The 27388-nt window shown below is 41.7% G+C and overlaps 1 protein-coding gene across 1 annotated transcript; it reads right to left on the bottom strand.

The window, feature by feature from the left end:
* Positions 1 to 1614: 1614 nt before the first annotated feature.
* On the bottom strand, positions 1615 to 26540 carry LOC308248632 (protein FAM240B-like; the record flags this gene model as incomplete). Its single annotated transcript, XM_080668766.1, has 3 exons — positions 26523 to 26540; positions 16640 to 16785; positions 1615 to 1708 (listed from the first exon to the last, which is right to left on the bottom strand). Exons 2-3 carry the CDS (start codon positions 16780 to 16782, stop codon positions 1615 to 1617), a joined length of 237 nt encoding a protein of 78 aa, XP_080524892.1. The 5' UTR covers positions 16783 to 16785; positions 26523 to 26540.
* Between the last annotated feature and the right edge of the window lie 848 nt (positions 26541 to 27388).

The raw sequence follows: 27388 nt of genomic DNA, 5'->3' as shown, positions 1-27388 counted from the left end.
GAGTGTGAGTGTCTGCACATGGCTATGTGAGCACAGAGAGAACTGCCTGAGGACCCACACTGGGCTATTAACATGGGTTAGGGGATGCCGGTTGCTGATGATAGGGAAGAAAGGGAGGGAGCCAGCAAAGACAAGGAGAAAAGGTTAATAGTAAACTGTAACAAAATCACATCAGCACGTATGATATGATCATACTTATGAACTTCTATAAATTCTATACATGTATGTATGTGTATTACAAAATCTGAAAAGTTTAGAAATGCAGATGTAATCAGCTCATTCTTCCTAAAACATGTCATGGTTTCGTGTGCCCACGTGGGTCAATCCAGGATCTCAGCCTGGGCTCCGGAAGCCCCTGCTCAGCTCCCCACCCTCCTCTAGAGCAGCCCCCCTCCTCCCTCTGTGTCATGGGCCCACATTTCCTCAGGACCCTGATATACAGTATATTCCCAATGATTCTTTGTCCTTACCAGTACTCCATTTTACTATTAGCCACGTTTTTTAAAACTTTGCACACATTTTCCCAGCTGGTGTTTACTGTTTACTGTTTCTCTATTGTATCCAGATTGGATAAGAGCCCACAGCAGGTCCTGAGCGTTGCACCCTGGCTCTGGTAACTGTGGTGACCAACAACCACCTCTCCAGCCCTCGTGGCACCCCATTGCTCTCTCAGCCATGATGAGCTCTTCTAGTTTTCCAGGGGCAGCAGTTTATGCCACCAGAAGGCACCCCTAGCACTATCTCAGAGTATCTGCCACCTCACCCCCTGGTTCCTTGCCTGCTCAGGGCTCCCCACTCTGCTCCTTTCCCCTAGAGAGGAATCCCTGGGCAGAGGAGCCCTAGTTGCTGATGGAATCCCTCCTGCCCTGTGATCATGATCTGGGCCTGAGAGGAGCTGCAGTGAGGGTGGCTTGAAATTCCAGAGCATGTCTGGGCACAACTGGAGCTGGAATTGCTATTGCACCTGAGAACTGACCAAGACGGGGAATTAACACAAGGCACATCCCAGGAAGGCCACCGCAGCCACGTGTACTAAGCATTACCTGTTGTCACTGCTTATTTCTAATTAAGCAAGTTTATGAAAAAAAGTAATCCAAATCATATGAAGAGAAAAGAAATTAGTTTTGTTTATTTTCAAACCACATCTTCTCTTTATAGTAATTGCTTTATTTCTGTAAGTGGTTGCATTTTTGTCTTCACACACAGGGGTGACAGGAAGCAACGATTATATGACTGTTTTCCCAAAAGACTGAGGAAGCCAGGTTCCCAACAAGATCATTGCCCTCTGTCAGCTTAGATAAGGCATTCAGCTTTCACAAGGAAAGAAAAGGCGGAAATAAGCTACCCTGCATGGATCCGTGAAGCTGGGGGATTGCTGTTCCAGGAGCTTTTATAGTAAGTCACCTGAGCTTCATATCCCATTGGCAGTCATCCTTCTCCTGCAGGGAGGAATGCCTTGGGTAGTAACTTCCAGGAGCACAGGAAGGATTCGCATGTAAATGGGAGAGGAAACAGTGTCCTGCTCAGTAAGTGGGCATAATGGAAGCATTTGTTGTATCTCCTAGGAAAGTGCCCTTGGCTTGTTATCTGTGAAGTGGAGGAGGCAGGAGGCCATCAGCCCACAGTGTTTGCCTCCTGGGGCTTCTCCTCAGGATTGTCCAGCATCCGCAGTCTTTCCTCCAGTCTCCGTTTCCATCCTTCTCTGAGCCTGAGGGGGAGAAACAGTACACTGGGCTTAGTGCATTTGCCTCCGTGTCTGCTGGTCCCACGAAGGTGTTTTTTTTCCTTGTAAAAGAACATCATTAAGAGAAATATATGACTTTTACAAATTAGTGAAGAAAAACATGCATAGACAAATGAGCAAAGCCTCTGAATATGTAATTTCCCCCCAAAGTTTATTCCTTCCTATGTGGATTCAATGTAATCTCAATCAATGTCCCATCTTTTGTAGATAAGAATAAGTGGACTCTAAATTTTATGTGGAAAGGCAAAGGAAATAGATTAGCGAAAACAATTTTGAAGAAAAACAAAGTTGGAGAAGTCACACTGAATGTTTTTGAGACTTAAATTAAGGCTACCACCATCAACACAGTGTGGCGTTGGTGAAGATCTATTCCAAATAGATCACTGGGTTTAAATAGCCCAGAAATAAATATACACAAATATGGCCAATTGCTTTTGACAAGGGGCAAAGACAGTTCATTGGAGGAAGGTATATATATATATATATATATATATATATATATATATATATATATAGTAGTATACATATGTTTTAACAAATGGGGCTAGGACATCATACATCCATATTCAAAAGAAAAGATGGACTTTGACCCACATTCCACATCTTATACAAAATTAAGCATAGACCTAATGATTAAGACTAAGACTAAGACTTTTAGGAAAACACCCACAAAATGATGTCTTTATTATACTCCTTGGGATAAGGAAGAATTCTTAGATACAACACAAAAGGCATGATTCATTAAAAAAGGGAAGATTTGGGACTTAAATTTGCTCTGTGAAAGATACTGCAAGTAAAATAAAAGACAAAGAGAAAAGATATTTAAAAATCACATATTCATGGACTTAGTTCCAGAATACATAAAATTTCAAACTCAATGATAAAAAAATAGCTGGTAAAAATTTGAACAGACATTTTACCAAAGAAGTTGTATGGATAACAAATAAGCCTATATAAGATGATCAACATAATTAGAAAAATGCAAATTAAAACCACAATGAGGTACCACCCAGTTTGATCAAAACAAACAAACAAACAAACCAGATACCAAAAACCCACCAAGAAAAACACACAAAAAAGAGAAATATAAAAACAAAAACAAAAAAACCTTGCCCTAACAGATTTCACTCAGTGGTTAGAGCAGTGGTCGGCAAACTGCGGCTCGCAAGCCACATGCGGCTCTTCGGCCCCTTGAGTGTGGCTTTTCCACAGAATACCACGTGTGGGCGTGCACATTCAGCGTGATTGAAACTTCGTGGCCCATGCGCAGAAGTCGGTTTTCGGCTCTCAAAAGAAATTTCAATCGTTGTACTGTTGATATTTGGCTCTGTTGACTAATGAGTTTGCCGACCACTGGGTTAGAGCATTGGCCCTTGGAATGAAGGGTAATGGGATTGATTCCACTCAAGGGCATGTACCCTGGTTGGGGCGAGTGTGGGAGGCAACCAATTGATGTGACTCTCTCACATTGTTGTCTCTCTCTCTGTCACAATGAAAGCCAAAACAGGTCTTGGCAGGATCCCAGGAAGGTGAGGGGTTGCCTCTATGATGAGGGCAAAACAAACCCCACCCCAAGCAGTGCAGCTGTACTGCCTATGGAAGCTGCAGATTCAAGACTGGAAGATCACAGAGGTAGAAATCTTCCAATCCAGTGCCAACTGTTGGAAAATAGTAGAAAGACCTTTCAGAGATAAATGTGTAAGCAAAGGAGGATAGCAAGTATCATGAAGAACTACAGTAACGAAGATGACCATAAAGGAAGTGAAAAATCGCCAGAAAGCAAACTGGAACACATGGAAATATGTGATATAAATGACAGAGATTTCAAGATTGCAGTTCTGAAAATACTCAACAAGATGCAAGAAAATACCAACAGAGAATTCAGTGCACTCAGAAAACAAATCAAAGAATCAAATGAGTACTTTTCCAAAGAGACTGGAATTTTAAAAAAGAATCAATCAGAAAAATCTGGAAATGAAGAGTGCAATTAAGGAGATGGAGAGTAAACTACAAAGTATAGAAAACAGAACCAACAAGATGGAGGAAATAATTAGTGATATCGAAGATAAGAACAAGAAATGATGCAGAGGGAAGAAGAGAGAGACCTGAGCATAAAGAAAAATGAAAGAGCTCTATAAGAGCGATCTGACGCCATCAGAAAAGGCAATATTAGAATTATAGGCATTGTGGAGGAAGAAGAGAGGGAGCATGGAATGGGAGTCTATTAAAACAAATAGTGGGTGAGAATTTCCCAAAACTATGGAAATACTAGATCCTTGAATCTAAGAAGTAATCAGAACACCTAGTTATGTCAATCCAAACAGGCCCTCTCCAAGGCAGTTGGTATTAAAGCTGTCAAAATTAATGACAAAGAAAAAATTATCAAGGCAACCATGGAAAAGAATGAAGTTGACCTACAAAGGAAAACCCATCAGAATTTCATCCGAATTCTCAGCAGAAACTCTATAGGCCACAAGAAAGTAGAACCAACTATTCAAAAGTCTGAAAGAGAGAAATTACCAGCCTCAAATAATATATCCAGCAAAATTATCCTTTAAATATGAAGGAGAAATAAAAATATTCCCAGACATACAGAAGCTGAGGGATTTTATCATCAGAAAAGCTCAATTGCAGGAAATACTCAAGGGAGTTATTCTACTTGAAACAAAGACCATAAAGTCACAATACTATTAGTAAGATAACAAACAAAAAAACACAAAAACAAAAACAAAATAAAACAAAACTTACAGCATAAACAGGGAGAGTTTGTGACAATAAAAATATAAAAAGGGAGGGGAAAAGTCTGAAGTGGCAAAGAAAGATGAAGATCAGATGCACTACAAAATGAAAATAAGAAAACAAACTATGGTGTATATGCAACTTCATTTTTTATAAACCTAACTAGAGGCCTGGTGCACGAATTCATGCACCAGGGGGGTCTCTCGGCCTGGCCTATGGGATTGGGCTGAAACCAGCTCTCTGACATCCCCTGAGGGGTCCCGGATTATGAGAGGGCACAGACTAGGTCAAGGGACCCACTGGTGCACGATCAGGGCTGGGGAGGTTAGCCAACCAGGGAGGGGATGCAGGAGGGCGCCAGGGTGTGTCTGGCCCATCTCACTCAGTCCCAATCGGCCAGACCCCAGCAGCAAGCTAACCTACTGGTTGGAGAGTCTGCTCCCTGGTGTTCAGTGCACATCATAGCGAGCAGTTGAGTAGCCTTAGCATATCATTAACATATTATGCTTTGATTGGTTGAACGGACAACCGGACATTTAGCATATTAGGCTTTTATTATGTAGGATGGTAACCACACACAGAAATCCCCAAACCAGGACATATAGCTTAAAAACAGAGGAAAAAAAAGAAAGATGTATGGAATACCATCAAACAAAAATACCAGAAACATAAAGGAAAAGAACCAGTGAAGGCACAGAACTATCATAAAACAAAAGATAAACGGGCTATAGGAAATCGTCATACATCAATAATTATCATAAAAGGAAATGGTCTGAATTCACCAATGAAGAGACACAGAGTAGCAGAATGGATCAAAAAACAAAACTCAACCATATGCTGCCTACAAGAGACATATCTAAGCTGCAAAGACAAAGGTAGATTCAAAGTAAAAGGGTGGAACAGGATTCTCCAAGCAAACAACATCCACACAGAAACAGGTGTGACCATCCTTACATCTGACAAAATAGATTTCAAGATAACAAAGATAACATGTGACAAGGATGGATACTTTATAATGACAAAGGGAACACTACATCAATAAGACATAACACTTCTTAATATATACGCACACAACCAGGGAGCACCAAAATATATAAAACAACTACTCACAGAGCTAAAGGGAGAAACAGATCAAAGCACAATGATAATTGGGGAACTTACTACTCTATTGACAGCTCTAGACAGATCAACCAAACAGAAAATCAATTAATAAATATTGGCCTTAAATGAAACACTAGACCAAATGGACATAATTAACGTTTACAGAACCTTGCATCTCATAAAATCAGATTATGCATTCTTTACCAGTGCACATGGGACATTCTCATGGGATACATGTACATGGGATAGACCATATGTTGGTCACAAAATTAGCATCAACTAATTCAAGAAGATTGAAATTATACCAAGCATATTCTCTGACCACAATGCCTTGAAATTAGAAATGAACTGCAAAAAGGACGTAAAGAAACCCACAAATACGTGGAGATTAAGCAATATACTACTAAAAATTGACTGGGTCAAAGAAGAAATAAAAGATGATATCAAAAGATATATAGAGCCAAATGAGAAGGACAATACAACCTATCAAAACCTCTGGAATTCAGTGTAGGCAGTAATAAGAGGGAAGTTTATATCATTACAGGCCTAGCTCAAGAAACAAGAAAAACCCCAAGTAAATAATCTAACATCACATCGTAAGGTACTAGAAAGAGAGAACAAAAGCAACCCAAAGTCAGCTGAAGAAAAGAAATAATAAAAATTAGAGCAGAATGAAATGAAATAGAGAATAAAAAGACTATGCAAAAAGCAATAAAACAAAGAGCTGGTTCTTTGGAAAGTTTAATAAAATTAAGAGATCAACCAAAGGACTTGTATGCATGCATATGAGCATAACCAATAAACACATATGGGGGAGGGGGGTTGAGGGCATGTGCTGGGGGGGCAGGGAGAGGTCAATGGGGGTAAAACAAGACTTAGGTAATACTTTAAACAATAAAGAATTTAAATTAAAAAATTTGACAAGCCACTGGCTAGACTCACTAAGGGAAAAAAGGGAAAAGACCCATATAAACAAAATCATAAATGAAAGAGAACTCACCACAGACATCGTAGATATACAAAGGATCATACTAGAATTATGAAAGACTATATGCCACCAAATTCAATTAACAAGAAGAAATGGATAAGTTTCTAGAAATATATAACCTTCCTAGACTAAATCATGAAGAACTGGAAAATCTAAATAGACCAATCAACAGTGAGGAAATTGAAACAACCATCAAAAACCTGCCAAAAAACAGAAGTCCAGGACCAGATGGCATCACCAGTGAATTCTACCAAGTATTCACAGAAGATTTAAAATCTATCCTTCTCAAACTTTTCCAAAAAATTAAAGAAGAAGTAATACTTCTACCATATTTTATGACGTCAATATAACCCTGATACCAAATCCTGGCAAAGATATCACAAAAAAAAGAGAAAACTATAGACCAATATCTCTGATGAATACAGGTGTAGAAATCCTAAACAAAATACTAGCAAATTGAATACAACACTAAATCCAAAAAATAATACATCACAATCAAGTGGAGCTCATTCCAGGGCACAAGGATGGTTCAACACACACAAATCAATTAACATAATGCACCACATTAACAAAAGAAAGGATGAAATTCATATGATCTTATCAATGGATGCACAAAAAGATTTTGATAAGATACAACATCGATTTATGATTAAAACACTCAGTAACATAGGAGTAGAAGGAAAGCACCTCAACATAATAAAGGCCATATATGATAAACCCTCAGTCAATATCATACTCAGTGGTGAAAACACTAAAAGTCTTTCCTCCAAGATCAGGAATAAGATAAGGTTGTCCACTCTCATCACTCTTATTCCGCATAGAGCTGGGAGTCCTAGCCAGAGCAATAAGGCAACAGAAAGAATTAAAAGGCATTCAAGCAGGGTGCCTTTTTACACATGACATGATGCTGTATATAGAAAACCCTAAGACATCACTAAAAACTATTAGAAACAATTAACAAATACAGTCAAGTTGCAGGATACAAAATCCATTGCCATTCTGTATACTAACAACAAAACTCCAGAAAAATAGCACAATTTCTTTTGTAATTGCAACCAAAAGAATAAAATACCTAAGAATAAACTTAACAAAGAATGTGAAACACCTATATACTGAAAATTACAAAGCATTATTAAAAAAGATTGAAAAATACACAAGATGGAAAAATTTGTGTTCATGGATTGGAAGAATCAATGTAGTCAAAATGGCCATATTACCCAAAGCATTACACAGGTTTAGCGCAATCAACATCAAAATCCCAAGGTCATTTTTTAAAGAAATAGAATGAGAAATCATCAGGTTTTTATGGAACCACAAAAGACCCTGAATAGCCAAAGCAATCCTGAGCAAAAAGAATAAAACTGGAGGCTGTTGGGGAGCACAAGAGACTTGGATGGAAAATTGTAAGGAGGACATTCTGAGAAAAGGGAAGTGTGTGGAAGGCTGCCTGCCCTGTTTATTGGAATTCTGACTTAGAGGAGACTTAGGGGAGTGTTGAAGGCGGTGTCCCTGATTATTCCTTGACCTTTCCAAACAAGTCTGTGTATGTGCAGACCCCCAGGTGTTTACTGGAATCACTATGCTCAATCCCTGGATGCCCTTGCCTAGAGGACAATGTAAACATGTGTCCCCCCAAGATTACTCACCCTACTGATTGTATCTGAAGATAATAATTCCAATACAGTAGGTCCTCGGGTTACATAGGCGATCGTTCTTACGGCGCGATGTAATGCGATTTTCGCCGCAAGTCGGAACCCACCTACATAAGCACCTACGTCACTCACATGGAGCACATACACAGCAGTAATGAAGTGAAACAGTAAAAAAGAAATTAAAAGACAGGTAACAATTTCTGACCTTTACTTGTGGTAAATAAATAATAAAAAACAAAAAGCACATATGTACATACGTCGAAATGACGGAACTTTTTTTTTTTTTTTTTTATAAATAAATGGGAGATGGCGACGTAACCACGAAACGATGTACTTGGAGTCCGACGTAACCTAAGGACTGCCTGTAAAGGCCTAACGAGGCAGGCAATAGAGGCTGCTCTGGCTACTAAAGCCAGGGGCTCCTTAGCTCTCTCTTGCACAGTAAAACTGTGTCTGAGTAATCTACTCATCTGTTGTTCAGGAGCTACTGGTCAGCCCCGGCAGGAGGTATTACGCAACCTGACTTCAAATTATACTATAGAGCTACAATAATCAAAACAGTATGGTATTGGCAGAGAAACAGACACACAAATCAATGGAACAGAATAGAGAGCCCAGCTATAAAATCACATGTATATGGACAGATACGGACAGTAGAAGAGCAATACAACGGACATGACAGCTTGAAGAGAACTTTTTCCATATGCCTAGAAACACTGAGCTCACTTTCAAATGGAGACCAAATGATGTTTCCTACTTATTGTTCTACATTTATCTGCTTTGTGGGGGAATTGTAGTTAATATCTAGGAACACTAATTACCCTTGATAAATAAGGGGTTTGGCTAGAAAGTAGGATGGTGTTCATGAGATTCCTGAACCAGAATCTTGCTGTTCTCACTGGGAACCGGTGAAGATCAATTGGGCACATAATTAGATACTTTCTCTCATGTGCTCGCCACTGTGTATATGCATCAGTCTGAGTCCTCCAAGTAGCAGATTAGGAGGATTCACCCACAAAAGATAAACGGGGGAGGGAACAGAGGTGGTAGGGAAAGCCTTCAGACTGCCATGCTGGGAAAGGACAGCGAGAAGGAAGGAGTGCTGAGCTGGGAAGAGACCCACACCAGCACAGCTCTGAGAGAGCTTGTCCCTGGGCAAAGGTCGCCCACCAGAGGAGCCCTGCCATGTAGGAATCGCCCAGGACTAGTCACCCGTGCCATGACCAGTCATTGTCTAGGAGCAGTTGGGGTAAGTGTGGCCTCAGCTCAAACGCAATGCAGATCCAGAAAGGTGGCACCCGGAGCTCCATGCGGCTGTGCTCCCCATTGCAAGTGACCTTGAAGGAGCTCCGAGGAGCACTTCTGTGGCCGCCCCAATGGAGAGAAGGTAGTAAAATAGTAATCCCTGCCGCCAAGGAATTGATAGTTACGGAGTTCTTGGGCTCTCCTTTCAGATCTCAGTCATCCAATCAGAACCTCTGCACTTTTGTTTTAATATGAAAGGTCAGATGATGGTTTTGCCTCTCCTACTCCAGCACAGTAATGAACATGCCTCGCAGTTGTCTGTCCTTAGCGAGGACAGATGGGCCTGATTTTGGATTTCCTGTGATCTGCAGCTCCCCGGTGGGTCTGGTCATAGGGCAAATCATGTCCACGGTCAGCTCAGGCTGGCAGCCCCGGCGCACCCCACTGACCAACCCAATTTACCAGCCACTTTCCTCACACACTCAGTTTGAACGAAAAAATCTAACTAATTTTTTTCTCACTGGTTGTTGCTTGTCGATGAACTCTTATTTTATAAAAAGGTTGAAATAATGATTTCACCTAGCTAAGAGCTACGAGTTGAACATTTTGGTACCTGCAGCTGACAGCATTCTGACGGACACAGTTGATAAGCAGGAATCTGAGCAGAGGAGGTGAGTGGTCTTGCGTTGAGGCTTGCTAAACCCCTCTGCCCACTCAGGTCCACCAGATGTGATGTCTCCCTGACACTGTGAGTTCTGCTAAATCCCAAAGAGGTATTTCGAAGACTCCTTCTTGCGTAGAAGCACGGCATGTTTCTCAGTTAAAATTCCAGGCTGGTTACGTAGACTTAGGTGTCCATTTAATTTGTCCTCTAAACTGACAGGCTGTTGGAAATAAAGGAAGTGCAATCCACAATTACCGCAGAATGATAAGTGTACACCTGGACTGTCCCAGCAAACCAGGCAAACGCTGCACTTGACTTTATCAGGTTGCCTTCATCAGTGATTTGCATGCAGTTTTCACCTTCTCCCACTTATGCCGTGTTGTTTCTTTGTAGCTGTACTGGGAGAGAGTATGGGTGTGTCCAGTTCTGGTGCTGGACACTTTGCCTTGTGATCTCAGCTCCAGGGCCTCTGCCAGATGCAACCTCCACCAGGTAAATAGCTCCCCAGCATCCTTCGCATCTGTGACCCTGCAGGCATGTGTTTACCGGCATGTCCGTGACAGAACACCTATTTCCCTTCCACCACAAGTCCTTGCTGGTCAGCTCAGCAAAGTGAGAGGAACAAAGTAATATTGACCTTGTTCTATCAGCAAACGGGTTTGAGGAAAGTTTTAAGGTTTTTGTCTTCCTTGTTCACTAGAACATTTCTTCATGGCACAAGGACTTGGATTTGCTGAGTTAAAAAAAATGTTCTTAGTTCCCTTTTTGGTTTGAAAACATTTTCTTTTTCTTTTTGGTGCAACCTGGTTCATGAGAGATATATGTGGGTGTGCGTTTTTTTAAGTTTTAGCAAAAATAATGATAAAACCACTAAGTTGTCATTCATTATTTACCAAATTAGGAAGGGTTGGATTTTGTTCACCGTTCATAAGGTAACAGTGCTGGTGAGTGAGACTCCAGCACAGAGGAGGGGACACAGGAAGCTGCCTCCACTCCCCTCTCCTTAGACCTTCCTCTGCTCCACGCAATGCAGCGGCTCTGCCAAGTCTTTTAATTTTTTAAATATATTTTATTGATTTTTTACAGAGAGGAAGGGAGAGGGATAGAGAGTTAGAAACATCGATGAGAGAGAAACATCGATCAGCTGCCTCCTGCACACCCCCTACTGGGGATGTGCCCGCAACCAAGGTACATGCCCTTGACCGGAATCGAACCTGGGACCCTTCTGTCCACAGGCTGACGCTCTATCTACTGAGCCAAACCCGTTTCGGCTCTGCCAAGTCTTTAAACTTTTATTTGGGGGACAGAGTGATGACGTCTTTCAGGAAGAACACATTTTGTTTTTTTAAATATATTTTTATTGTTGATATTATTACAGATATCTCCCATTCCCCGCTCCCTTTACCTCCCTCCTCCCAGTCCCTCCCCCGCCCCCACTTCCAGGTCTTCACCACCCTATTGGCTGTGTCCATGAGCTATGTATATAAGTATCTAAGTTCTTTGGTTTATCTCTTCTCGCACTCCTCCCTAACCCCACATCGAGGTACGTTACGTCACTCTATTCCATGCCTCCATGCTTCAGGTCCTATTTTGTTGTTCAATTAATTTTGTTCATTAGATTCCACAAATAAGTGAGATCATGTGATTTTTTTTCCCCTGAGATTGGCTTAGTTCACTTAGCATAATATTTTCCAGGTCCATCCTGCTGTCCCAAAGGGTAAGAGGTCTCTCATTTTTTTTTTTTTTTTTTTTTTTTTTTTTACAACTGCATAGTGTTCCATAGTGTAAATGTCCCACAGTTTTTTGATGCATTCATCTACAATGGGCACTTGGGCTGTTTTCAAATCTTAGCTATTATAAATCACACTGCTATGAGCATAGGGGTGCATATATTCTTCCTGATTGGTATTTTGGGGTTTTTAGGATATATTCCCAGAAGTGGGATCACTGGGTCAAACAAGTTCCATTTTTAATTTTTTGAGGAAACTCCATTCTGTTTTCCATAGTGGCTGCACCAATCTGCATTCCCACCAGCAGTGAACTAGTATTCCCTTTTTCCACATCCTCCCCAGCACTTGTTGTTTGTTGATTTTTTAATGATAGTTATTCTGACAGGTGTGAGGTGATATCTCATTGAAGTTTTAATTTGCATTTCTTTGATGATAGTGACTTTAAGCATTTTTTCATATGTCTCTTGGCCATTTGTATGTCCTCTTGCAGAAATGTCTATTTAGGTCTTCTGTCCATTTTTTAATTGGATTGTTTGTCTTCCTTTTGTTGAGTTGTATAAGTACTTTATGTATTTTGGATATTAACCCCTTATCAGGTGTATCATTGGCAATATGTTCTCCCATACAGTGGGTTCCCTTTTCATTTTGATGCTGGTTTCTTTTGCTGTGCAGAAGCTTTTTATTTTGATGTAGTCCCATATATTTATTTTCTCCATAGTCTCCTTTGCCTTCCAAGATGTATCTGTAAACATATTGTTATGTGAGATGTCTGAGATTTTACTTGCCTATGTTCTCCTCTAACATTTTATGGTTTCACGCCTTACAGTTAAGTCTTTTATTCATTTTGAGTTTATTCTTGTGTATGCTATAAGTTGGTGGTCTACTTTCATCTTTTTGCATGTGTCTGTCCAGTTTTTCCAATACCATTTGTTAAAGATGTTGTCTTTACTTCGTTGTATGTTCTTGCCTCCTTTGTCAAATATTAATTGATGTAATGGTGTCGGCCAACTTATGGGTCTCTGTTCTGATCCATTGGTCTATATGCCTGTTCTTGTGACAGTACCAAGCTGTTGGGGTTATAATGGCTTTGTAGTATAGCTTGATATCCGGTATTGTGATCCCTTCTACTTTGTTCTTCTTTCTCAAGATTGCTGAAGCTATTTGGGATCTTTTATGATTCCATATAAATTTTTGTAGTGTTTGTTCCAGCTCTGTGAAGTATGCTATTAGTATTTTCATAGAGATTGTGTTCAATCTATAGATTGCTTTGGGTAGATAGATATTTTAATGATGTTAATTCTTCTAATTAATAAACATGGTATATGCTTCCATTTATTTGTATCATCTTCTATTTCTTTTTTCAATGTCCTATAGTTTTCCAAGAATAGGTCTTTTACTTCCTTGGTTAAGTTTATTCCTAGGTATCTTAATAACTTACATTTTTTTAATTGCAATGGCAATTGGGATACCTTCTTTAGTTTCTCTTTCTGAGAATTCATTATCCTATATAATAAAAGGGTAATATGCAAATAGACTGAACGACAGAACATCCAATCAAAGCATAATATGCTAATGATGTGCTAAGGCTGCTCAACTGCTCGCTATGACATGCACTGACCACCAGGGGGCAGACAGTCAACTGATCAACCAGTCGCTATGAGGTGCGCTGACCACCAGGGGCAGATGCTCCAACCAGTAGGTTAGCTTGCTGCTGGGGTCCGGCAATCGGGAGTGAGCGAGATGGGCCAGACACGCCCTGGAGACCTCCCGTGGCCCCTCCCTAGACTGATCGTGCACCGGTGAGGTCCCTCAGCCTGGCCTGTGCCCTCTCGCAATCTGGGACCCCTCAGCGGATGTCGGAGAGCCGGTTTCAGCCCGATCCCGTGGGCCACTCCCATTGGGAGGGCGGCAGACACAGGGCTCATGGCTTGTAAGCACTGCTGCGGCAGCGCAAGCCTCTCCCAATGGGAACTGATTGGGCGTGAGCACAGGGCAGGCACAGTGGGACCAGGATGAGTAGGAGCAGCAGGTCGGAGTTGCAGGCGGCATTGGACTGCGGGTTTCATCCTGATCCCTGCAGGCCACCCAGAGGGACCCCATCCATGCACAAATTTGTGCACCGAGCCTCTAATTAGTGTATAAAAATGCCATCGATTTCTGGAGGTTAATTTTGTATCCTGCTATTTTACTAAATTAATTTATTAATTCTAGTATTTTCTGGTGTGAGGGAATGACTCAGAACAAGAAATCCCAGAGCCCTCAACCCTGGCTTATGCTTACACAGCTTCAGTCCACTCTGCCCTCCCTCTGCTGTAGCCCAAGGTGAGTGGCTGCACATGAAATTTTGTGTGTAGACATTTCTAGTTGACTCTCCCTGGCAACAACAACCCTACTGCTTTTCACAGCCAGATGTTACGTGGTACCTTTCTCAGTTCTGGTGCTCTGTGCTGGGGAGCCCAGGTTGGGCATTAGACCCCAGAGTTCTCAGTGGGAAACCCCCCACAGCTGAGATGTCTTTCCAGAACTTCAGCTGCTCTCTGTAGGAGCCTGGCCAGCCCTTTCCCACCTCTGCCCTTCCTACCAGTCTCTATGTGGTCTCCACTTTCCATCCTTGGTTATCAGGGTTCTCTCCAGCTAGTCTTCAGCTGGTTATTCAGGATGGTTTTTTATTTTTATTTTAGTTGTATTTCCAGGTTGGTCCTAGGAGCGTGTATGTGTAGCCTCCACTTACTCCACCGCCATTTTTAATCAAAGTTCACATTTTAAAGATTTATTATTTTGCCTACAGAAGAAGAGCAAACTAACCCAAACTTTGACTAGGTCATTTTGGTGGCACATGGGAGCCTGGAGAATTAATGCATTTGTTTTATGCACCATTTGCATTTGGTGGCCTTTTCTATATATTTTTTCTTTAATTACAAAATGGCACAGTATTGTTATAGGAACTTTGGAGATAATAGAGCACACACACAAACTCTGCCATTCCAAGAGTCAAATATTACCACTCTTAATATCTCAGTGTATTTTCTTCTAACCTTTTCCCAATACATACAGGTAGACTTTGTATGTGTGCATATGCACAAATATTTTGACCAAATCAGATCATATTGCAAGTTTTGCTTTTAATATTGCACCCAGGGCTTCTGGAAGGGAAGCTGCAATGCAGGGTTCTTACTGGCATCTGGTTCCACGAGCTTGTGGACCAGGACTGAGCAGAGGAAGATGGCCGGGACCCCACCACTGACTCTTCTTGCTCTCCTGGAATCGCCAGGACTGCATACTCTAACATGTGGGCTCTAACATGCAGAAGAGCCTGGTTTTTACATTACACGGGAATGGAGCTGGCTTGGTGGCAGAGCTCATGTCTGGGTGTGGACACAGGTTATTTCCCCTCAGGAGCAAAGGAAGGTTTTTATAAGTGAATGTTGATTCAGCACATGTGAATTACACTTGTTTTCAGCTCAGCATGCTCAGAAACATGGAGGCACGGTGCCTTGCTGACTAGCAGAAAGCCCAGCTGCCACTCCAGTTGCGTGTGGAGATCTCGGCAAACAGATCACTTGGCTGGGCTATTCCTATTTTAGGGGCCGAAAACATAGACCGTCCCTGAAAAACTGAGCTGATTTGTGTGCTGCAAGGCCCTGCACATGTGCAGGCAGGTGCTGCTCCTTGTACTCAGAGCAATGTTGACACATGTCTTCTCACGTAAGTAAGTGTCCCCCTCTGAGCAAACTCCTCCTTTAGCTAGAACACAAGTTCATTTGCCAATGAGAAAAAGGCCACATTAGCCTTCCCCCACAGATCTTAATATGTATAACCCCAGACGTGGGGGTCTTTCGCACTTACACATACCTGTTGACCTAATCTTGAAATTTATTATAATCTCATGTGCTGGGGATGGTAAAAGAGGTGGGGTGGGGAAGATATTTTGTAGTTCATCTAGATATAAACAACAGAATCTCATTGTTGTTTATATAAAAATGCTTATTTTGTCTACAAGTCATTGGTTCTCAGTGGGGTGACTATGCCTTCCAGGGCACATTTGTTAATGTCGGGAGATAGTTAACAAGAATTATCTGGCCCTAAATGTCAATTGTGCTGAGGTTGAGAAACTCTGGTATAGATTGTGGTAAGACTGAACGGGTAGGTGAGTTTAACATGTCTTTAATTTTCGATACTTCATGATATTCTGACATCGTGAAATGCATGTTGGCCACTGAAGGACTATCCATCCCAGGACTTGCCCTCTCTTAGGGATAGCAAAAAGCTTGGCTGCTAAGCATCTAGATCAATCCTCCTCCTGTGACCCCAACTACTTACTTACCTAATAGTCCCACATGAAGCCATATTTCCTCTGTCCTAAATCATCCCATGGCAAGGGACCAGGCAGCTAGGGACCACATCTATAGACTAAACAAATCCACTGGAATTATTCAAACTAACAGTCCTAACCTGTGTACCTGCCCTTCCTCGCCTTTCCTCGCCTTTTCCATGGAGACCCCAGGAAAGGCTCTGGCTTAGACTTTCCCTTTGGTTCTGTCTCTGCCATCTGATGAGAAGCTGGTGCTTCTGCTGTGGCTCTGCATGGCCCGTGGTGCCCCGCCCTGACACCTCATTCTTCCTTCTTCTTGGCGGCAGGGACTTCACCACACCACAGCCAGCATTCGCACTCTCAGAACCATGGGTCATGAAAACATCCCGTCTCCCCATCTTCACATCTGGTCTGTTTCTGGGGAACCCTACTTTTCAAAAGTAGTAGAGAAACACCCCACATACTTCCTCAGGGCGCTCCTTCCCTGACGCTCTTCCTCCAGCTCCCGATAGTAAGTCTGTTTGCTAATTTCTTTTTCCCAGAAGCTTTTGAGCTCGTGACAAGTTTCACAGCAAAAGACTTCCCGACGGATGTATTGATTGTTCATCCCCTAAAATTAAACAAAAAGAGAATAACAAATCTCAGCCCCTCAAATAAAGCCACTCTAATTTGGGAGCAGTGAAAGATGGGTTTGAATCCAGACATTGCCTTTCATACTTTTAGTGAGTCTGAACAAGTCACACAGCCACTATGAGCCTGTTTTCAGAGCTGTAAATGTGGGTAATAAAAAGAAAATACTGCAAAAAGATTTGAAATGAACAAAAAGGTGTTGAGTAACTGTTCCAGATTATCTGGTTATATATAGGCCGGGCACTTTCATTGTCCTTGAGCTGGTTTACAACTCTGTAAATTGTAGGAAAAATATGGTAGTACCAGTCGTTCTTGAACATAGAAATTCAAATAAATTTTGTCCAGTGGAATGTAATTTATATCCTTATGGATACCAACCAGTTTTTCATAAACTTGTAAATTCATCTCAGTATTCTTTATTGCCTATATGTGTTTTCTAAAATTCTCCTTTAAATACATTGTAATATCTTACTAGTTACCTCATTAATTAATTATTAAGCTTGGTACAATACTTGAAATGTTTATTTTACATTTTAAGAGAGTCATGATTTTAACTTTGTTTAAAAATTATCATTTAACAGTTGCTTTACAGTTCCATGTGAAATGGATAACCTATGCAAATAATAAATAGGCACTCAACAAATGTTATGCTCTTTCCATCCTTCCTCAGAGAATAACAATAACATATATGGTTTATTGAGCACATAGTGTGAGATGGGCATTTTACACACACGGGTTCATTTGATCCTCACTACAACTCGGAGATGGGTGATTTCACACTCATTGGACTGATGAGAAAACTGAGAGAATTTGCCTGTCGTCTCATTACTGAACATGAAGGAATGGGAATTTGAACCTAGGTTTGTCTATCTTCAAAGTAGATGCTCTCCTCACAGATGACTGTTGCCATTATTATGACTTTGGTCCAAAACCCGTCCTGTGCTCTGAGCCCAAGTTTCCTTATCCATGAAGTGGAGATTAAACGTGATCATATAGAGGAAACTGCCCAACACACTGCCATTCACTCCCCAACATTCATCTACCCAACAGCAAATGCTTGCTCTTGGGAGCTCACAGTCTATGTCCTGTCCCTTCCAGGGAATCACCACCTATGTTCTCACTGTCTCTAGTTTACGTATTATATTAAATGCTTTGCTCCTTATTGAATCAGCCTATAATTAAAGTTTATCTATCTCTATTGCTGGGCTGACAAGACTAAAAATTCTTCAATCTCAGGGGCAAGATGCTTCCTTTCTTGTCCAAGGTCCAGTGTTGGGCTGTGTCCAGAGAAGCCTTTAGCAAAAGCTCTTGGTGGTGAGTTTCACCCTTACACCGTTTAGGATGTACATTTGGGAATCACTGTGAACAGTCACTGAGGGATGCCCGACACGCCTAAGAAGTGGTTATGTTACTACAGTTGACAGTTGCCATTCTGCTAAAGATTCAATCCCCCAGGTTATTGCTCAGCCTAACTGCCTGTTTTGCTGGGAACTGCTGGGAACCTTCAGCATCTAAGATCATGCCGACTTGTAAGAACTGCTACAAGGGGAAATGCATTCTGTTTTAGATGGCTTGTAACATCTCCCCCGCCCCCCTTTTTCACTTGTTTTGGATTTGTTGCTCCATTTACTATGCTTAGTGTGAGAAGCACGTTAGTAGCTGGGATCACCTGCTTTATACTGTCAAGAAACAAAATTGATAGCAATTTTAGAAAAACATCAAGATAAAGCAGGGAGCAGGGAATGAATGGTGTCCAGTTTTCCCTGTGGGTCCTGACTGCTATTCTCTGCACCTGCAGAGGGCTCTGAGGAGAGCAACAAGGCATCACTTTCCCAAGTCGTTCTCTCAGTGGGACCAGGGAGAAGGGAGAACACTGTGATCTCCTTGAGATAGATCGGTGGTGCTTTTCTAGTCACAGAAATAAATCCTAAGGAGTGTGTAGACATGTAACCTATCAGGTACCTGAAACCTCCCGAATCACTTAAAGATCTTCGAGATATAAGTCTTATTTTTTCCTGAGGAATTTTTCAAAATGAGGTATCTCCATTCTGTTCTTAAGCAACTTTTTAAATAAACCCACGTTTATATTTTTGCAGTCATTCGTCTAAATTTCAATTTGCTACTTTCATCCCATGGTGTATGCAGATGGTAGGGAAATAGACTTCACAGGTGACCTCTCCTGAGATCCTCTAAGAACATAGGATTTTTTAAATTGATACCCAGATAACTGTGTTTTCCTTCACCCTCAATGGCACAAAACTCAGCAGCAGCAAGTGTAAATAACTATAACGGCTAGAAGTTTGCATGAGTGAGTCATTCTGGTTATCTTCATAATAAACGCTTAGGAATAGTAGCTGCTTCCCCCTTTAAGAATATCTATCAGGATCACTGAGATTGCTTTTTGTGTCCCCAATTTTGATATAAACATGGCCAACACACTGCCATTCACTCCCCAACATTCATCTACCCAACAGCAAATGCTTGCTCTTGGGAGCTCACAGTCTATGTCCTGTCCCTTCCAGGGAATCACCACCTATGTTCTCACTGTCTCTAGTTTACGTATTATATTAAATGCTTTGCTCCTTATTGAATCAGCCTATAATTAAAGTTTATCTATCTCTATTGCTGGGCTGACAAGACTAAAAATTCTTCAATCTCAGGGGCAAGATGCTTCCTTTCTTGTCCAAGGTCCAGTGTTGGGCTGTGTCCAGAGAAGCCTTTAGCAAAAGCTCTTGGTGGTGAGTTTCACCCTTACACCGTTTAGGATGTACATTTGGGAATCACTGTGAACAGTCACTGAGGGATGCCCGACACGCCTAAGAAGTGGTTATGTTACTACAGTTGACAGTTGCCATTCTGCTAAAGATTCAATCCCCCAGGTTATTGCTCAGCCTAACTGCCTGTTTTGAGACATATTTCTCTTTTTTAAGATAGACAATAGGATAAAGGCATTGGTATTGGCAATGATGCCCAGTCCTGGGGTGACAACAAGGAGTAACAGTGATTTAGGGATGAAGCAAGACTGTTCTCACTAGTGGCCAGATAAAACCTGCTGACAGGCCCTCACCTACTGGCTGGTGGGCTGCTGGTCTATGACCTCTGGCTTATTGTTATGCTCTTCATTTAGCACATGTTGAATGCCTTCAGTCCTCAAAGTGCTATACAGTCCTCATTCATTTCTCACAAGCCCACTCTTGGCCACATTTGCAGAGGAGGTGCAAAAAGGCAGGCCACTGCCTAAGGTCACCCCATTGAAGGGGATGGAGTTGGGATTCAAGCCCTGCCCAACTCCAACACCTGTGCTCATCACTGGCACGCGACTTGGCAATCAGCCACAAAGATGGCACTCGTGGAAAGAGCTGGGCGGCTCTAGAAGCATACCTCCTGGTTAAATTGTTCTGAGCAATGTGAAGATCATTAATTCTTTATCAAGGCTGGAGTAGATGAACTTTTTTCAAGATTAGTCCATGTTATTACAGTGAGACAGACTTCCTTTTCTCTCTTTAATACCTTTTGTCAGAGGAGCACACTGCAAGCAGTTTTATGTGTTTCATGGTAAGGACAAACACACAGACACACACAAACACAATGCTCATGGGACGCTGACTCTTCCTACACCAGCACTTTGTAAAATGTACCCCTCACCATCCTGCACAAACACCCCTTCCATCACCCAGCAATTCTGCCTCTACAGGTGCCAAGGCTGTGGCTGCCACCTCATTTCTTCTCAGGTGGACCTTGTCACTTGGGATGAAAACACTTTAAGAAATCATGCTCCTAGGTCCAGGTGCTAAGATGAGGACAGTTTGGTAGGATTTGCTAGGTGTCTTCTCGCATCCCTCTTTGGGCCCCACTGGACAGAGATTAAGATGAGATTTCTTTCGTCCCCTTTTCTCCTTCACAGATAGAAGTGGGAGCAATGTATGAGAGTGCTTCTCCTCTGGTCAGCACCTTTTTAGAAAACACTTTCTTTTTAACCTCTCCTCCACAATTCAGTCAAGCTCTTTGAATTTAAGACTTGAGTCCCTGTCCACAGTTTGCCCTCCAATTAATATCCTTCAAAGCCATTTCAGACTTTGCCAACAATTTGATATTTGAGACTTAAAAAAAGGTGCAAGTGAAATAAAAGGCCACCTGGGGCTGTAAGAGTGACCTTGAGAAATATAGTATATCCTTTCTACAGCTTAAATATCTCATATTGGGAAAAAATGACTTTTTCTGTGAATTACCTGTAGATTAGCAGCCAAAGTGCCTGACATAGAATAGAATCTGGCCCACTGTAAATGCTCATCATCATCATCATCATCAACGCTCATAGCAAACTGCATTGAGTACAGCCTTAAATGCTATCTCATTTAATTCTCAACATATTGTGTTAGTTTCTATTCCCATATTTGTGGGTGAGGACGTGAATCTGGGAAGTGAGTGACCGTCCCTCAGTCTCAGAGCCAGGAGTCTAGCCCAAACCTGCTGCCCTCACAGACCCGGGTCTGTCCACTCACTGGGTGCTGATGTGACACCTAAGTAACAGTGAGCCGCACATCCTCCTCTGCAGATGCCAGTGAGATACTGAGAATTGTCTTCATGATAACAGTAGCTCTGGGAAGCATGTCTTATCATTTCCGCAGTTACCAGACGAGAAGCCAGGTTGAGAAGTTCTAAGTGCTTGTCAGTATCACAGAACCAGTAAACGCTGGTGCTGAGCTCTGAACCTACGCTGTCTGCTTCCAAAGGTCCTGTCATCACCTCCCACAGTTTGAACCACCTTCCACACCCATTTGAGGGAACGAGTACCTGCCTTAGAAAAAAAGACGTGTTAGTGTCTGTCATCAAAAAGGATAATCACCACAAAAGCCCTGCCAGGGCATTGCTTAGACCCACCCACATCTAACCGGTGCTGTCAGTCCTGTGAGCTTGATCTGGGGTCTTGGTCACTAGATCAGACAGCACCCTTGTAGAAGGCAGAAGCTCTGGGCACCCAGCTGGGACTGAGGACCAGTAAGATCATAAATATCCATCTAGTTAGTTGATTGGCTCAAAAATTAAATTTCAAACTGCTATATAGCTCAAAATTGAGTCCATGTACAAACTGGAATATGGACCATAACAGGATTGTATGTACATTAAACTTCCTGATGTTGACAACTGTGCTCTGATTATGAAAGAAAATGACTGTGTTCTTAGGACGTTCACAATGAGGTATTTTGAGGTGAAGGCTCATGATGAGTCAACTTATTCTCAAATAGTCAAACTATGTAGAAAGATAAAGCAAATCTTAAAGCAAAGCGGGTGGTGGAGGGTGTACTTGGGTTAACAGTATATGATAATTCTTTATTCTGGTAATGTTTCGCAGCCTTAAAATTATCTCCAAATAAAAATGAAATAAATAAAAATTACTTTTCTCTTTTTTCAAGAGAAAAATGATTATTTGGCTTGCTTCTCTCAAATTTACCCCCCTCCCCACCCCAAACTCTTGTGCAATACACAAACCTCTGTAGATAAACCCCGGACAATTTTACCTTTTAACATTCTTTAATTGATCATTCTTAATGCCAAGAGTAAGCAAGGGCTTAAGACACAAGTGGGGGCATTGCAAAAACACAGAGGAACCACCTTGAAAGAGCTCCCGATTGCCAAAACTGCAAACAATTTGAGCAGCAAAATAAGTAACATGATATCAGTTACAAACAAAAGAATGAATGCAAACTAATATAAATTATTGAAATAAATAAATGAGGGAGGAGCAACTATTGTTTTCAGAACTATTCTGATGAATAAATGCAGAAGAAATGAAGGGATAAAAAATCTCCATGAGAATATCACAGTAATAATTGCTACAGACAGGATCCATTAATCTATACTAATAAAAGGGTAATATGCTAATTAGACCAGATAGACCAGAAATCTTCCAGTTGTCCGGTCCTCCTTCCAGACAAAGCCACAGTGGTGGGGGCTGAGGCAGAGGCGGTTAGGGGCGAACAGGCTGGCAGGGGAGCAGTTAGGGGTAATCAGGCAGGCAGGCAGCGTGGCTATGGGCAATCAAGCAGGCAGGTAGAGGCAGTTAGGGTCAATCAGGCAGGCAGGCAGGTGAGCAGTTAGGAGCCAGTGGTCCTGGATTGCAAGGGGGATCCCAGATTAGAGAGTGTGCATGTTGGGCTGAGGGATCCTCCCGCTCCTCCCCCCGTGCCCGCTTGTGCACGAATTTCATGCACCGGGCCTCTAGTGAATAATAAAATTAGTGGATGAAACTTTAAGGAAAAGCAGGGTATTTACATATCCTCAAAATATCCCTCCAAAAAATTGCTAATTATTGTGGTGTTTTTAAAGATGACCACAAATTCCTTGATTGCTCACCCTCCACTTCCCTCAAGGGGGAGATGAACTCCTTCTCCTTGCATCTGTTGTGACTTGGTGACTGATGAGAAAATGATAACTGCAGTGGAGAAACAAACAGCACCTCAACCATGTGATCAAGGTTCACATCACTGGGAATAATCTATGTTGATATCACATAGCCCCTGCCACCATGTGACAGCTGGGACATTGCCTCTGTGGTATCCTTCCCCTAACTCCACAAACTTCAGTCTATTCATGAGAAAACTGTAAACAAACTCAAATTCAAGCAATTATACAAAATAACTGACTACCACCCGTTAAACATGTCAAGGTCACTTGCCATGCTAGGCATGTAAGTTAAAGAAAGACTGAAAAAATGGTCAAAGATTGAAAGAAATTAAAGAAACATGAACCCTAGCCAGTGTTATTTCTTTCTAAATGGAAAATGGGCTGTGTATTTCTTTTAAAAGAGTGGGCATGAGCTAGAGTCTGCAAAAATAACTGAGTTTCCAGAAACATTTTTTCTTTTAGGTCATCGAATATCTGGATGGCAGGCTCCTCAATCATCTCTATTTCCCTGTTGAGTGAGAATTAAATGACGGTGGTGGTCGCCCCACATTCCTATCGCATAGGGTGTGCTTTCTAAACAAGCTGGATGACTCTGATCAACAGAGCGTAATTCCTCAGAAACCCAAGTGGTGTGAGGGGCAGCACGGCTGCCCAGAGGAGCAGCACAGCTGCACACTTGCTGCTGGTGCTGAGGGGAATCAGACACTGAGAGCCACAGAAATGAGACAGACTCACCTTCACTGTCCCTTCCCTCCCCAAGTGCTGCAGGAGGTCTTTGGTTTGCGTATTTGGAGACACACACGTGAAAATTATTGCACGCCATAATTCACCCCAATGGCTCTTCAGAAAATCCCCACAATAATTTGGTCAACGGGTTTCAAAGTTTTACACCATTAGCAATGATGCTCCTTTAAGGCTACATCGGGAAACATGTAAATGTAATACTTGGACACAGCAAAACACTTCAGAGTACTGAAGCATCGAAACCTAGTAGTAACAGTCCTTTACCTCCTTTCTTGCTGCAACCAGCTACACTTCCCTAAGATACCCAGTTAAGGGTCTCATTTATCTTTCCCTTTTAATGAAAGCATGTGTGTGTATATACAGAGTGGGGCAAAATAGGTTTACAGTTGTTCATACTGAAAACAATCCAATAATTAATAAATAATAATAGAAGAATAAACTGTTTCGCGTATGCACAACTGTAAACCCACTTTTGCCCCACCCTGTGAGTACGTGACATTTTCATTTCTGCACGCAGAACCATGCTACATGTACTGTTCTGCATTCTGATGTTTTCACTTAAGAAAGTATCTCCCGGCCAGCCCACATGGGTTTCATAGCCTCCATGGTGTGGGTATGCCGTAATTCATTCAACCAGTCTTACACTGATGGACATTTAAATTCATTCCTGTTTGGGTCTACTACACAAAAACCCAGACAGAGTGAATCATTCATGTTGTTCACATATATAAGCGTATATATAGCGCAGACTCCTAGAAGTATAATTGCAGGTCAAAGGCCACGTGTCTTTAAATGTTGAGTGTGTAATTGCATATCGACCTCTGCAATTCCATGAGTGTTGGAACATTTGTGGACAGAAAACCCTCTTCTATGAGGAATGCCCCATCTCCGCTAGGGCAGCAAAGACCAGGCTGTCAGCTCATGTGGCTCTTGGTGAAAAGGCTCAAGCACAGCTTCTGGTCTTGGACTCAGGAGACCACACCTGAATGGCACCCCCAGACAGACCCTGGAAGCAGCTGGCACTCAAACATCTATTGGATTAATGAATAAACAAGCCATGCTGTGCTGAGACGGAGACAGTATGTGTATTAATTCTGTTACACTTCAAACATACAAACTCAGTGTTTAAACAAATAAACATTAACTTCAGTTTCATTGCATTCTTTTGCTGATAGGAAAAACACACACTTTGAGGTAAGTAAACAAATGGTCACGTTCTAACAGTCTACAGATATCTACCTGGCCAATTCCAATTCCTGTTTCTCTCTCCTTTTTTAAAAAATAATGTTTGACTTATAGTTATTTCAACCATATTATTATTAACACATAGTTACTACTTAGTACATGTTTAATTGCCTTTTATTTCATGCATTTCATTGACTGTTAGGAAAGCTTATTTTGTAGAATTTGGCAGATTCTTCGCTTCAGTGTCCTCATCTGTGAATTCAGGTGTTTGATTTAGAGGTTCATCGAGGCCCCCTGGCTCTAACAGGCCAGTAAATCCATCAACATCAAGTTAAAGATGAGAGGGGCTTTGTATTTTAGTTATTTCAGTCCAAATGAGAATATCTGGTTGCCCTACCCATATGTGAAGGGCAATATCAGTAATTAGACAGGCTTTTAGGAAAAGGGGACTGGTCTTTGATAAATAAACAATTCTATTTCTCTGTAGTCCCAACAGCAAAGGCATGTTTACTAGCCTTTATATCTATTGAGAGAATGAGTTTTATTTGCAGTAACTCATTACTAATTTGGAAAAGTCACAATTCCAATGGCAAATCTTAAATTTACTTTACTGATTAAGTAACACTTAAAGAGTACTAGAACTCCCTTTTAATAAATATTAATCAAATAACATTTGTTGAACATTGACTTTGTGTTGGCTCACGCACTTATGTCTAATAAGGGATTAGATAATGGTTAAATGTATAAACTAAAACAAAAGGAAATTCCAGTTTAAATTGCCAAGTTCCAGGTTACTCTGTCAGGTAAAATCCCCAATGAACGTTTAAACCTCCTGACCATCAGCTTTCTGAGAAGCCTCCATAATTCTGACACCACTAGTGAGTGTTTCCTTGGGACTCAATTATTAATCAATCAAGATGAGATACATTCTGTGTTTTATTTCATCTTAAGAGAGCCTTGTTCAGTGAGATCAACACTAACTTCTGTTTTGTTACACTCTGCAACTTGAAATTCATGCATTACTGACACCTGTAAGTCAGAGAGGGAAAAGCTCTCTGGGCCTGTGAAATCACTTCCCAAACTGGTGAGGCTGGGCCGCTCCAAAGGAGGAGAAAATGAGTCCAAGTGGGCACCAAAGGCACAGGAATAAGAAGCGTGTCTCAGCGTTCAGCCCCCAATGAGCTGTTCACACTCCTGACAACACAAACTCAACAGACTGTACCTTAAAGATGAATTGGCAGGTGAACTAATATCCTGCTTGGTGCAAAGGAGGCCCGTCTCCCAGCCCCACTCCTCACTCCTCAGCTCTGACTTGTGAAGGCCACTGGCGCCGTCCTGAAATCTCACTGTGGCAGCCCTTTATATGCGGAGCGGAGGACTCACAGGAATCCCTCGACCTTTCAAGGTGATTTGAACCAAATTAGTAGCAGAATCAGACAATACCTTTCCAGGGACATTGCAGCCTTCCCTGGTGGTGAGAGATGCTCTAAGCATCTTTTGCTGCCCCGCCTGCCCCAGGGCAGGCCAGCTTCTGTTTGGCAGGTCCCATGAGTGCTATGACTTGGCCTGACACAAGAGAGATGATTTAGAACATGCCGGGATTATACATGCGCCCTGCTCATCTGACACTTGTGAAAAGCCACTGTCTGCCCCTTGGTGGGACTGGAATGGTGGGACAAGTCACTCTTGGGTGTAACATTACAGGGAGACTTAGAAAGGCATCTTGTTCTTTGGAGCCATTAATCCTTGAAGGGATCTGGTGATGACATATCACGGTCTGCTTAGTCCTCTCCCAGCTGGAGCAGGCGTTGGCCTTTAATGAGTGGTTTTCAATAAAATGCATCCAAGTGAGATCAACTTCTCATTTTAGAGTGGCCCTTACCCTATTGCAGAGGAGGACATTTCCTTCTTAGGAAAAACACTTAGAATACTCACTCCTCTGATAACAACAATAGCTCTGCTTTTCATCAAATACTTCTCCTATTCTGCTAGTTGCATACCCATCACTTGGTTTAGTGGGTTGTAAGTTTATAACTTATGGTACACATGACAGCTCATCTAATATTAATGCTCAGAGTTTATCTTGTTGAAGTGTTAATATTTAATATTGAATGTATAAAAGTAGTTTAATAAGCGTGTTCACTTTAAACTGTATTCCTACTTTAATAATAGAACCAAATTCTACAGATGAGATTTTCTTTTATCCTCATCATAGGATATATGTTTCTTTGATTTGAGAGGGAGAGTAA

The sequence above is a fragment of the Plecotus auritus genome (genome assembly GCF_963455305.1).
Source record: "Plecotus auritus genome assembly, chromosome: 5".
Classification (NCBI taxonomy): Eukaryota; Metazoa; Chordata; class Mammalia; order Chiroptera; family Vespertilionidae; genus Plecotus; species Plecotus auritus.
The sequence above is the reverse complement of the archived record's forward strand: the minus strand, read 5'-3'. Positions and strand labels throughout refer to the sequence as shown.